At 37.5% G+C, this 14,788-nt stretch overlaps 1 protein-coding gene across 3 annotated transcripts in view; it reads right to left on the bottom strand.

The window, feature by feature from the left end:
* The window catches only part of DISP1 (dispatched RND transporter family member 1), a 92,201-nt gene that overhangs the window by 13,647 nt on the left and 63,766 nt on the right, over positions 1–14,788 (bottom strand). For all 3 annotated transcript variants that reach the window (XM_037405644.1, XM_037405646.1, XM_037405645.1), the window contains exon 3: positions 2,612–2,641. In XM_037405644.1, the coding sequence (XP_037261541.1) occupies positions 2,612–2,641 (30 nt within the window). The remainder of the gene's footprint in view (positions 1–2,611; positions 2,642–14,788) is intronic.

Genomic DNA, 14,788 nt, shown 5'->3' with positions numbered 1-14,788 from the left:
ATTTAAAATGGTCATTAAAAAAATACTCAAACCCTATATACTAATGATCCATAAAATCTGCTGTAAATTCAAAGGTGCAAGGGAGTTATGACATAATACACAAAGGCTAAACAATTAATGCTGATTAGTCTCAGTATAACACACATCCTTGGATTTTAACTTCTAGTTCATTCTGGATTTTAAAAGTGCAAAAATTTTTATATGCAGATCTAATTTTCATCCTTTTTATAAAATATTTTTATTTTTGTTAAATTGTCAGAAAATTATCAGAAAATAAAATGAAACCCGGACACCTTAGTTTCTTACTAATTTTTCTTACAGTAAAGATTTGAATACACAGAGTTTATGTTTCAAAGGCAACACTGTCTAATCTTGAGAGCAAATAAGAGTACAGAAAGTCCCATAAAGTTTAAGCAGCATGAGAAAAATAATTATAGGCTATGAATCATTCCATACCAATAGTCTCCGTTACAGACCAAATATTGATCAAGAAGATCCAAACTCTTATTTTCCTCCTCAACTTACGTGCAACATAACATGAACATTTATAGCAGAGTGCAACTTTACTTATTTCTACCGTCTTAAAGATTACGGTTCTTCTTGCGTTTCAGAGCAACTCGTCACCTAATCACAATTCAATTATCTGCTCTACAGAAATTTTCTGTCCCATTGCTAAGAAGGGAGGTAATGATACTCAGGTCCACACTCCAGCAACAGCCTTCCCATTTTCTAGCTGTAAAATAAACAGCAGTGAGCAAGCTTACTGCTGACTTTCCATAGCATGGGGAAATAGGTATGTCTAGGGGGTCTACGTACAGCTTTAAGGAGCAAGGAAATCCAAAGCACCGGGTGTATCCCAACTTCCCTCTAGGTAAATGGGGAATAATTCTTACACTCTCACACAAGAAAAAAAGCAATCTGAAGTGTAAGGTTTTATTAAAGTGACTCACAAAGGGGCAGCTTGCCAAATGAGCAATTGTACAAAGTAGAAGGGAAGTAAATGACCTAATAGAATTGTCCTATTTTTAGGACTAAATGATTTCATAAACACCAAGCTAGATTGACTAGCTATTACAGACATTTGCTCTGAAGCCATAAAAATTAGACCTGAAAAATTTATTTTCTTATTCATCAGTAGTGCCAGATTGACCACTTTGACATGTTGTCTCTACACTTCCATTCTCAGCTGAGCAGCTCTTAAATTGGTTAAATGCTTCAGTCACCAGCTGTAAAAGAACTATGTCCCAGGTGAAGTGTTTATCATGTTAATAAGCCACATAGAGAAAAGAGTAAGTGTTTGTTTACATCTGCAAATCTGTCCTGCTTCTAGATTCACATACTGAAATCCAGATAAGCAAAGCTGACCTGGGCTGGAACACCAAAAAGGACTAACTGTGCTACATTTTGATTTTATTTGTCTGAGCATCATTTCGTGCTGCACTAAAGGACTAGTTTCAAGCAAGTTGCCCCAAGACCTCAGATGCTTTCTTCAAAAGGAGAAGGTAAAAAAGCTAGTGTTTACTTTTCATTTCCATTTTAATCTACAGCATAAACAGGTGGATAGTGTTAAACTTTACAATTCAGCACCTATATGCAGACATACCCAGGTTGAACTGCTATCCAGTCTCACATAAAGAGACTGAAACATACAACATAGAGTTTCCATGAAGAGGTCACTACGAGCAATAGGTACTTGTGTGACTGAATTCATATTAACACACAGGTTTATGTAACAACAGCCACTTAGCAAACAGGCCTCTTCCTTACTGAAACCAAATCCTAAAGGTGGATTACGTTGTTAATGATTTGAGATGGTTTCTTGTTGCTATTACTGATGCAGTAACAGTTGCTCTGTTGTTTTCTATGACCCTGCCATTTTTCAGAGCATATACAGTCCAAATTTAGTGTTCCCGATTGCATAAGGTTTCTGGTTTTAGGAAGAAGAAAAGATCATTATGATGACATTTTCTGAACTTTTCTGTCAGGTTGTTGTATCATTGTTGATGATATAACCAAGCTACTTCTCACAATAACCCTTAATCAAGAAGGTAGGTACCAAGTTGCAGAGATTTTATGCTTGTGCAGACAGTGTACATACACACAACGAAAACGGCATGGGGTTGTAATAAAAAAATGCCATCAAATATATGAAAACAAGGAACATGGAAATCTGCATAAGATTTTAAAATTCTGGACCAGTATTTATGGAGAAACTAGTTGCCTCTCCATAAACAGAGTATGTGAGTTTGGCCACCTTCTGTGGTCTACCTCCTTCCTGCTCCTCCAGGTTTCATAGACATGTCATTAAGTATGCTAAAGAGTTGTCCCTGGCTCTGTCTTTCAGTATTTATTTAGGAAGCCATTTTAGATCCAGTCTTCTAAACGTTTGAACTTGCTGATGCCTCCACAGTCTCCTGTGGCAGTTACAGAAATTCACAACCCACTGCATAAAGAAATATCTTTTTTCTTTTAAAATGTGCTTTAATTTGCTTGTCTACTATTTTTCTTGAGTATTCCGTACTCTTGCATTATATGGGGAGGCACAGCTTTGCCACCAACTGATTGCATTTATGATTCTGCAAACCTCATGTGTGACAGTACTAGACCTTACCTTTTTGGTAACTTGAATGGTCTGGCTGGCCTGGAAGGAGGGGAAAAAAAGAGAGTAATTGAAAATATATGAAATATACATGCATGTGCAAATTTGTTTAATTCTTCCCATACATGGATAAGCAAAATTACAAAAATTATATATTTTAGAATATGAATAATCTTAAAAGGCATACAATCATATTCAATTGAGTCTTTGCAAACAAGTAATTCAGAGAATAATTACAGCTACAAAGACAGCTGGGTTTTCAAAAGTGGAATTTTATGCAGCTGATTTTTGGGATTATTATTCCAGAAGCTTTTCCAGTTTTCAACAAGAGACCAAATAAACTAACATGATAAAAAATCAGTACCACTGAAAATCATTACAAAGTTTGCATGTGATGAGAACAGACAACCAAAACATCGTGTTCTGACATTGCAATTCACAAACCTTAACCACCAGTCGTAATTCCGTTACAAAAAAACCTAACTTTGGCCATAAATTTTATCTTGCCATAACACCAGAAACAGAATGACAGGAGGTTCCTATATAGAATAACTTTTCTATGCAAGTTTTTGTTATTTATTAAAATATCTAATATAAACAATATTACTTTGATGAGGAGATAGCAAACCCACATGCAAATTATTCTTATCTGCTGCTTTTCAGTGAGCACTGCATTTTGTTTACTGGATCAGTAAATTTCACATAAATTCCACTTTTTTAAAAAATCCCATGAAGAGAATCTGCAAGTCCTTTCAAGACTTTCCTGTCTATGAATGCGACATAGAATCACACAAAAGATGTAACCATACTACACCTTCAGTTAGGTTATGGACTTACTTTACTTTTACCACCAAGGACATACTTAACATTACCTCTTTAAAAAGGCAAAGAAACAATGAGTTAAGAAACAGCTGCTTGCATAAAATAGATCACTCAATATTTCCACACTGAGGTCTCTGAAGGAGATGTGCATGCTCTCGCACCGCTGGAGAAACAGTTTAAACTTCAGACTCCTTGCAGAGTTTCACAAAAGTTTGAAGTTTAATTCAGTGCTGAGAAATGAGATCTGCTGTCCTTTAAACATAAGAATCGACATACTGGGATGAAATTCTTGTCCAGGAGAACCAAAATGTTCTGGCATAATCATATCAAGGTAGCTGCAACCATGCCTGCACTGGGTGTGAGTACTCTTAGACTGTATCCATTTCTAACTCAGAGCAACTATAAAGGGGAAATAATCCATGTAAAATTGAGCCTCTGAAACAGAATGCTTTGTTACACTGAACAAACAGTACAACCCAATGCAAATCAGCTCTTAACACAGCAACAGGCCATACTCAAAGCACTGCTAGCTAACATGACAGCAAAAGGGTGATGAAAACATAATTGACAGCACAGAATAATATAATGGTGACCATTCCTATTACCCCTTTCCTTGACAGGGAGGATGAAAAAACAAATTAAACTCGCAAAGCTAAACACTCATGCTGAGCCCTCTTTTACTCTTCATCTTCATTCACGGTGTGTCTCAAGCAATATAGCACAATTATAACTATGATGGAACATTCCATCAAGAAATATAAAGCTATTATATCTATATCCTCAAGAAATACAAAACCATTTTAATTTAACTGTTGTAAGTAATCAGAATTGTATAAAAGCAAATTTCTATCAGCTGTAATTCACTGCTGTCTGGAAATGCCCCAACCCAATAAAGCAGTAGAGTCGCTAACTGGGGCATGCCTGTAGGTAGTACATAGTAAAAATTGCTCCTTGCAGCCATGAGAAAGCTGGAGGAAAAGGAGTAGTAAAACAAAATAACTGATCTGCAGCTGCAGTAAGTCAAAAGATTAAGGAAATGTACAGACAAGGATCTTCTGTTAAATCCAGCCACAAAAATTAAGATGAAATTTATGAAACGTCACCAACCTTCAGACTGCAGTCCAAGATACATAAATCTGACTTTCAGAGGAACTGAACATACCCAATTTCACAACTGATGCCAAAAACTTCTGGTACCACCACAACAACAGACTCATCAGTAGCTAAAATGTACAGAAACCCAAATAAACTGAAATTACTTTGCAACAGTAAGTTGCCTGAGGCTGAAAAGAAGTTGTGGCAGGCTCAGGGGACTGCTCGCCATCCTATCTGCAGCCTCAACCACTGAACCAACTTCTCTTGATTAGACAGCGAGTCCTGTTTTCATCTGTGTCATAACAGACCCTACCATGAGCAACAACATCATACAACTATTTCGCATACCCAAGGACAATTAGTATAAGCTTTGTAATTACGCTGACTTGTACAAAGGTTTATATGAGGATTCCAGTTTATATTGGCAGACAAACTTGCCTTCCAGACTTTGTCAATTTTAGTACGCACTTTTTTTTAAAAAGTTAATCTACATGGTTGGAGAAACAAAAACAAAAACAGGTGTTTTAATTGAGAATTAACCCCCATAGAGGCAACTCTTCCTCTGCATGGGCTGCCAGCACTGCTATCCACATCATCCATCACGCTGTACGACTGTTCCCATGATCGCCATGACTCTGTGAAGGATTAGCTGGTTCACCCGGGGCACCATGTCCACATCACTGTGCACTCCCCCCAGATACGATGGTTTGCTCAGACAGCGAGGTACAGAACCTCATCTGAAGTTCTCAAAAAGCTGGCAAGACAAACATTTTCTGGGAAGGCCCGACGTGTAATCGGTAACGCTCTGGGGATGATGCAGGTAGCTTCTCAATGGATCTTCTTGTACACACTTACTCTTTCCACAGCTCTCCCAACCCCTTCTGCATGCAAAATCTTAGTAGATGGGTATGTTTTAAATCTCTCTTCAAGCTTTACTCTTTCGATCATGTAACTGTAGGGCAACACAGATTTTCTCAATGGAACGTTAAAATTTTAGATAGACCTTCAAAAAATTAACTTTGCCTAATCTGGTTTACACAAAAGGGGTAAAACATATCAACACAGCCATCCCTTATTCTCCCCCTTTCCAAGCAAAACCAAACTACATTTCCCTCTGTTTCCTCCACCTGCAAAATATATTCAGTGCTGAACAAATGATGATGATTAAGCTCTTCAAAGTTAGGGAGGGTTAAAGGTCACACCTGCCATCAAACTGTTTTGTTTCAAAAAGCATGCATTAAAAAAACCTGTGTACACCCGGGTGAATTCCAGCAGTGTAACCAATCCCTTGCAGCTGTTGTGATGGCTCTATTATATTGGTCAATAGGAAAAGTTATCCCTGAAATTTATGCCTAAAAAATTCTTTAGTTATGCCCTAAAATACAGAAATGCATGGCAAAACCAGATCTTTCCCACTTAATTAATGCTGCTGTATCTAATTTTTGAAGTATTACATTTTCATTTAAGTGACACCACTAACCTCTAAAATAAGTCTAGACAAAAAAAAAAATCCTCATCAGTTTTCATGAGAAAGAAATGGTGAATTCCATTATTTTGCTGGGACAAAAGCCAAGCTGATCTGTGTATTAAATTACCTCCGTACTTAGTTCTCACAGGTTTGATAGCAGAAAGTGACAATTGCAGTTGTTTGTGACGAGACTAGCACAACCAAGTTATTACATAAATTACAGTCACTGATTAAAATCTAACACATACTATGCACCAAGGGGGAGAAGGGAAAGGGGAAGAAAAGGACGGGCTCTATTCTACCACCACTTACTGCAATCCTCAGCACCTATTCAACAGATGATTTACTTCATCCTGTCCTTTCCTAATGGTGAATTTAGGTTCAGCATCATACAATTAGGAACGACATAAAGATATACAAATTGGTTAAAAACCCCAGATGTTTCTCAAATGAAATACATTTGATTGACCAGCATCCATCTGTGCAACATGGTGAAAAGGAGGAGTGGTGTTTTTAGAAAGTGTTGGTATAATATCTGAAAGTTTACTGTAGGAAGTAACAAGAGTATCAGCAGGATGGATCACGGCACCAGCTTGGACTGGATGACTACAGCTCTAACATTCACCTCTCCAGCCTAAATAAACACAACCTCAGCATTTCAACCAGTATTTTGAACAGTGAGGTAACAGAAAACGTTCGTGCCTTGGCACATATACCAACTGGAATGGGGGCAGTTCACACGTACACAAAAATGTTATTGCTTTATGTATTTTTCAGTCCAAGAATGACAATGACTCGTGCTCTAGCTTCCTGAAGGGTGGCATGGCATGCCACTCAGCCCCATCCTGCTTCAGGTTCCCAGCGAAACCAAAACTTCCTTTCAGTTACAGCACTGAATGAGTTTTCTCATGAAAGTTAAATAGATTGGCATGGGTGTAACAGGGAGGGCAGTTTGGTCCTAATTTCAAGAGTCACAATGGAAAGCTTTTGGGAATCATAAGTATTACTAAATCCAGTCCTATGAACTTCATGTCACCTGTACATTACAATCACCTGGACAAAACAACGCTTCACAAACATGTTACTCAGCTTGGGACCATTCCAAGCCAAGTTAACACTTAATAATAATACTATGGATGGTTTACTGCCTTTGCAGTATATTTGTTTCATGAGTCTAATGCATTTCAGGGGAATAAAACCCTGAATGTGTCAGAGGACAATAAAACTATCTAGATATTCCAAAACATTCTTTTGCAGTCTTTCTTCACAAACCTCAGTCGTGAGAAAGGTATCAATTTAAGTAACCCCCTTTGCCTCGCACCACAAGGAATCAATGCTAGCTGCTTCCTGAGCAGGTGCAAGAAACCCTGTAGAAGATAGCCATGAAACAGAAAATTAGGAAAACAGGCTGTGTTTTGAAGAGAGTTTTCTGTTGTACAGCAGCCAGCCTTTTAGAAAAGTATTAGTAGCTATCAATCAGCTAAAAGGTTGAAAGAATACTAATATGATTTTGAACAGGATTCCTGCCTTCATTGATAGTAATTATTATTTTTTTAACATCAGTTTAAAAGCATCAATACATTTCAAAACGTATGTTTGTACTAACTTATCCAAACAATACCTTATTAAAATATTTTACATTCTTATTATAATTCTGGGTACTTCCCTGGCTAAACATTTGATTTCTGATTTATTTCATGCCACTTAGATGGAATTATTTTCTATTCCAGAGCATGCAGATGTAGAGACTGGAGCTTGGATGTAGAAGGGCTTTTCCGCTTACCTCCTTAGAGGAACAACAAACCAGTTAGAATTTGAGCTAAAATTAACACCTGTGGTGCTACCACCCTGACATGGGGCACTAGGAGGCACTGCCTGGGATTGTTACATCCTTTTCTAAGGCATAAGGAAACAACCGACAGTATCACGGATAAATCTGGAATTGCCAGTACAGGTGCTTCTCCTGTGTTTCATTCCAGGGGAGCAGAAGGTGCACTCTCAGCAGCAATACCCAGCTGACTCTGACGCTTTGCTTCAGCTGAGCTAGCTTCCAGCCTTGGTTGCAAGGTACCACCTCCCAGCTGGAGCCAGCACTAACTGAGGAAGCATTTAGTGAGAAGCACTCAGCCTTGCCTGCCACCAAACAGTTTACTATGAACCACCAGCTGACTGGACTAGAAGCATCTCGAAAAGGTATGGACCAGTCTTTGCAACCACTTTCCCTACTTCACTGAAGGAACTGGTCTTGGATGAGGAAGTACTGACTTGATAAATGTGATCTCTTAGCAAATCCAGCTGAGATCATATCCAAACATCAGTGAGCATGGAACAGTGACAGCCAACCATAATTTCAGGGCTCAAACCCAGACGCGAGTGTAGCACGGAAATGGTTCCTGACAAACTTGACAGATTAGGAAAAACCTCAATGTTCCAAACAACCATTCAGAGAAAACTAACTGGTCAGGTGGCTGGTGACCTTAATTTTGGCACTGAGCTGCACAATATTCGAAAAATAAATGTATAGCTTACAATTACTTATCATAAAGCAGCTGTCACAGAGATTTAAAGCAATCACCAATAGTGTTGCAGGTAACGCAGAAGCAATCGTGACAACTGGTCTAGCAAAACAGGGTCCAGAATAAATGAAAATTGTAGACACTGCAGTAGATCTGTAACACCTTCACTTTCTGGCAGTATGGACAAACACGAACAGTCTTCCATAACCTTAATTCTACTTTCCTCATGCATTCTTATGAGGGATGAATTATTTCTCTTGATACAAATAACATCACGTTCATAAAAATACATAGCGTATTTTTGAAAGTGTACTCTTTAGGTCACAGATTATATCTTCTTTTTGAAGCACTCTGTACACCACAGACATCTAAACATACTAATAAAAAATTATTAAAAAGCCAATAGCAGAAAAACTAATTCTTCCCTCTTTCTTTTCATATAAAAAAAAAAAATCACTTGAAGGAAAAATGTTAACTTACAATAAAAAGCTGAACTTACTGGGGAAAAAAACCCCAAACAAATCAATATAAAGATTCTCCTGTCCAAGGATCATGAGGTGTTTAACCTCCATGCTTTACTCTGCCAGAGGGAAAGTATTCCCTTTGTTGGTAGATCTGGTTACAAGAAGTGATAAAACATAGCTTTTTGTCATTATTACTCAAGGATATATATGTCACTCAAGGATAAGCTAAATCCCTGCAGGACAGAATGAGATATGCATCATATTGTACATCTTGCATTAGAACATACAATACAAACTAAATCCCTGCAGAGGAAGAAAATCCTCATGTTTGCAGAATGTCACTGACCCGTGAGAACAATTTGAATTGCTCTTAAATATCAAGCTAGCTTTTGCTGCTGTATCAGACATAACACCTATGTGCTTTTTCATTTTAACAATCACTAGAACCACTCAGAAAACAAATCCAACAGATTAAGTTGCCAAACAACTTTTTACAAGCCTCCAAATTTAATTTTTTGCTATGATGCAGTTTTCCTTGACTCCAATAATAAGTTCTCCCTTAGATGTTTTTTAAACATGTAGTTTATTGTATTTGTCTGCACTTAGCTTGTTTACATCTATAAAGGAAGAATACGACAACCCACAACAGAAGGATGTTGTAAAGATGACAGAGAATTCAGTTTTCTGCTAAGTTGCTTTTTTTTAAGGTTTTATTGAAACCAACAAAAATGCAAAGAATTTTCATGTTCTTTCCCACATGAAGTGTCAAGGAACAATCCAAAAGGATTTTTTTTTAATCTCTAGATCATCAGGGTGAGATGATCTCCAACTAACTAATATTTCATCCCATTAAAAAGCGTGAAATCTCAATGCTGCAGTTTTGCTTAACCTTATACTTCCAAACTATTTCTGCTACTATTATTCTTTTGCATAAAATTAAGCAAAATGAAAGTTTTGTAGTAGAGACACCAAAAATCAATATGCTATTTGGCAACTGTATTATAGACATCAATTCACATTTTTATTGTTGAGATATCAAGCTTTATAAAGGTTCTTGTCTGCTCTTCTTGTAGTCTCACCTACCTCTTCAGTTCCAACTGAGATCTGTTCTGTTCACAGCCAGTATGAGCAAATAACATTGCCTTTCTGCAAGGAATGCAATTGTAGGGAAGTTTTTAATAAGAAAATCACTGAGTGATTCTTGCTCTCTCTCACCTAAATTCAGCATAAAAAGTGTATGCTTTACTGACCTACAGCATACACGCTGGGTAAAACCAGACAGCTTGAACACCAGTGGCAAACCGTATATACTTAAAACCAAGGTTTTGCTCACTTCCTTTCTGCTTTGAAATCAATATAAAATTTAATAACCTACTTTGAAAAAGTAACGAGTAACTTTGACATCTCCCAGTCACAAACTTCTGGCTCATGCCACCATACAAGAGGAAACTATGTTTCCATTAATTCAGCAGAGATGGGAAAAGGTCAATGTAATCATATTGACATCCTATACATCTGTATTTTCAGTTGGAAGTTACTTGGAGAAGTTTAGCACCAGAGCTGGAAGGAACATCCTATGAAAAGCAGCTAGGGACTTTGGGCTTGTCTAGTTTGGAGGAAAGGAGGCTGAGGGGCGACCTCATCATGCTCTACAGCTTCCTGAGGAAGGGAAGTGGAGAGGGAGGTGCTGCTCTCTTCTCCTGGGGATCCAGCCATAGGACACATGGGAATGGTTCAAAGCTGCACCAGGAGAGGTTTGGAGCAGACATTAGGAAACATTTCTTTACTGAGAGGGTGGTCAAACACTGGAACAGACTTCCTAGAGAGGTGGTCAATGCCCCTAAGCCTGTCAGTGTTTAACAGGCATTTGGAAAATGCCCATAACATGCCTTAACTCGGTCAAGCCCTGAGCTGGTCAGGCAGTTGGACTAGACGATCGTTGTAGGTCCTTTCCAACTGGAAGTCTCTTCTATCCCAGTACAATTTGTTATATGCCCAAATTAAAACTTCAATAAATGTATAACATACAGATGACTTGCAACTGAAATGCTCCTATAAACATCTCCAAGGTTTGAGGTTTGTTAGGGTTTTTCCTCCTCTTTTCCTCATTGCTCCATGTGGATGGCATACACGCAGAAGCCTAGGATTTACTTAAGTCTTCAGTTTAAGGTTCCTTTGAAACTCATTTTCGCAATACTGGTTCCTAATGCCTTCCCTCTTTCATCTTCAACAACTGACTAAATATTATCAACTACTAGGAAAGCTGGCTCTTTTCCTTAATAGCGTCTACTTGGTTCCCTTGAACAGGAATTAAATCATCTTCTCTGTAGGAAAATCTGACAGCATATGAAGGAGCCAAGTAATATACACCCTAGAAATATTTTTCTTGTATTCTTCTTTCCCTAATGAGCGTAGCCACTTTTAAACACAGTTCTCAAGCTGTCAATAAGAAAACTGCCATCAAACATAAACTGGATTGTCCCAGATTTAAATGGCAGATTTTACACATAATTTAAAGTACACGCTTCTTCAAAAAGTTTAATTGAAGCTATATATAAATATATGTATATTTCTTTAACTTCTGAAGCACTAAGGGCAGGACCACATAGAGCACTGTTTGGCAAGTTAAACAAAAGTTCTGAACTATTCAAGACAATAAAAAAGGCTTAGTAAAATACCACCATGAATCATTATTTGAAAACAAGCCAACAGCTAATTTGGAGCAGACTAATATTATTTCAAGATCCTTCACAAGTCTAAAACCATTAGTCTTTTTTCTTTTCTTGGTAATTACAGTGAAATTAATAGATACGTTCTGGGATTTAAATGATGACTAGAGTAGTTTTCAGCATTTTTACTGGCAAAAAGTTCCTTCCTTAGAAATATTTTATTTCAAAGCAGGTTTTATTACACTTCCCAGTTGAATGGAGCAATGCAAGGTCATGGTCACATCTTGTATTTCTCTGACAGACAGGAAATTAACATGACCCAAGAAATCACAACATACACACAAGAAAAACTCCATCCCACGCTACCAAAGAAAATGAAAGAGATGTACAAGAGCACCTATTTTTATCAAGGTATTTCTCCACAAAGACTGAAATCCGTGTTTTTATTAGCCATTAATGATTGACAGTAAGCATATGCAAGTTTGACTCTGGAGTAGGGAGACTTCAGGCTGTCACATATCACGCTTCAACTGGTACATGCTTCAGTCTTCCTTCCTGTGCAGATGTAAGAGTTTGTGAATGTAAGTCACCAGGGGGTTCATTTTTGCTCTCAGAAAACCTCCTTTGACCAGAGAGCTTTTTTGAAGATAGATTACAATAATTTCTCCAGATTATCAGACTGAGTACAGGGACAAATGCTAGTTTTTATCTTTATATGTATCCGACCTCTTGCAGCAAGTGAAAATACTATTATTAAGCAATTTTGTTCTGAATTTCTCATTTCTAAATTTTAAAAGCAAAGTATTTCACTTTGAACATGCATTTTGCTGTTGAGCTGCTGTTCCGATGTCTGTGCATTTAGTCACTTAGAATGTAATAATTTTTTTAATTATATAAACTGTATGTATATTCAACACAATTAAAAGATTTAAAGGGATTTAGCAAGCAATTATACTAAGAAGGCTCTTTAGCATATGCTGACACAAATGAAAAACTGTACATATATAATGCAACACCAGCTTCTGTATGTCCTGAGATTAAATTTGTTGTTTGCTCAGTAAGAAGCAAGCAAAAAAAGGGAATATTTACTGAAGATTTAAAGGCTTTCAGTATTGTAACTAAGACTCAAAAAAAGCACTGCAAGATTAAACAGATTTAATATAGTCAAAGCTGTTCAGCAAAAAGTTAGCAAAGTTCACACATTTGACTGAATGAACTAAACATCCTACAAACTGGAAATGGAACACAAGAATTTTGTGAGGAGGTATCCCATTAACATCACAGAAAATACTGTAAAAGTGGGAGAAGTGATGTATGCAGATTTGCTAGTCCAGTACATTCATCTATTTATGATGATATTAAAAAACCCAAACCCAAACTTATTTCCTAATAGATGAGCCAGGCTATCTGAAGTATGATCAGGATTTCTACCTGTACCTTCCCTTACTTGTACTAATCTGTTAGTGGCACCATCTCATTTCTATTTTGCATTGACGGTCAAAGCTTTAAGATAAATTATTTTTTTTTTATTCAGCAGATATCGTGGCAGAAATCTCAGTGTAGCAAAATTAATGCCAAATTGCTCAGGTGCCCTCTGTATTTCCCTCTTGCATTGTGTTTGGGGTTTTTTGTTTTGTTTTACTGTTCAGGCACCACTGACTATAATTAAAAGCATGTACATCAATTATTACTTACTAGGAGATGAAGACAACATTGAAATCATCAGAGAGGAAAGACAAGTGATTCTGGAAAGAGCTAGAGAGACAGAGAATTATAGTAACTTACAAACGGCTTTCCAAAGTCTATGTTCCTCTTTCTGCACTTTCCCCCCCATCACGAAGAAGACTGAAAACTTTTAAGTAGCAATACCCAAATCTTTCAAAGCCCACCTCTTTAAGAGTGCTGAAGATGAGGTCACTTGGCCATGTGTAGTTTATAATTTTGCTTTTTGTTGTCTAGTGTTTTCTTGTTTCACATTTGAACCTTACTACAACCTATTAATTTAAAAGTGCATGAGAACAACTATACGCGGTCAAAGCATTCCAATAAACCGCCATCATTCTTGTTGTTCAGCCATGATTATTTTTCCTAATTACCTGTACTTAAGCGCTCAGTTTTAAAAGTCATCTCAAAAACCACACCAATTACTCCTTTTCAGGAATGAACACAGCTGATGCTGGTTTTCCAGTCAATTTAGTACAAAAGAAAGGACCCATGTTTTTTACCATGTCCCTCACATTATCAGCTTTACATCTTCCGAAGACTACAGTTCAAAGGCCCAGCAGATTGCTAGTTAAGTACTAGCTCTTCTGTTCAAGGAAAGGTGAGAGACACAGGGCATGGGAAATTCATCTTCAAGCACACACAGAATCTGGAGCTTCTAAATGGCAGAGACTAAAGGTCAAAATATGGCCAAGGCTGGTACTCAGCTGCACTCAGACCAGAGCAGGAACCTTCAAAGTCCCTTTTTCCTATTGCTTCAAAAAAATGCTTGCTTCAAAGCAATCGGAAGTCTAGACAAATACTAATGCTTAATTAGTACAATTAAAAGCCTGCAAAAATCCCTTGGATTGCCTGATGAATAAGGGAAATTTTTTTTAAGTGCACTTAATATTTTTCTAGGCATGTTATTTGTAATTTGGTCAGCCACTGAATTATAAATGGCTTTTTTTATTTGTATCCTGGTCTCTGTGTGTCAGCTCTTTGCTTTCAGCTCTGTGCAAGGGCAATAGCAAGTGCAGCATGTTGTCTGCATAGCCAACAATGCATAATAATCATCATGGGAAGGGTAATGAATTAATAAAACCAGAATAAACCTCTTAAGGTATCACACTCAGGGATAATGTAAGACAAAGTAAAAATTAGTCAAATGAGTAAAAATGAGAAAGCACAGCTCAAATTACTGACTGCCATGAAAAATTATTTCTGAGAAAAAAAACCAGACCCGGCTCATTTGTTTGATCACAGGGAGAGCTCTTCCTCCACACATGCACGAAAGAGAATCTCACATTTGGGCTCAGATTCGGAAGGATGCACGAGACTGCTACACATTCCCTTTCCTTTTCTCAACTCCATCAAGGCTCCCAAGTATACCATGGGGCTATTAATGCTGGAACAGGAAAAGCAGCATCTAGTTTGTGGTTCCCATGTGCCTC

This window comes from Falco rusticolus, chromosome 12 (genome assembly GCF_015220075.1).
Source record: "Falco rusticolus isolate bFalRus1 chromosome 12, bFalRus1.pri, whole genome shotgun sequence".
Lineage (NCBI taxonomy): Eukaryota > Metazoa > Chordata > Aves > Falconiformes > Falconidae > Falco > Falco rusticolus.
The sequence above is the reverse complement of the archived record's forward strand: the minus strand, read 5'-3'. Positions and strand labels throughout refer to the sequence as shown.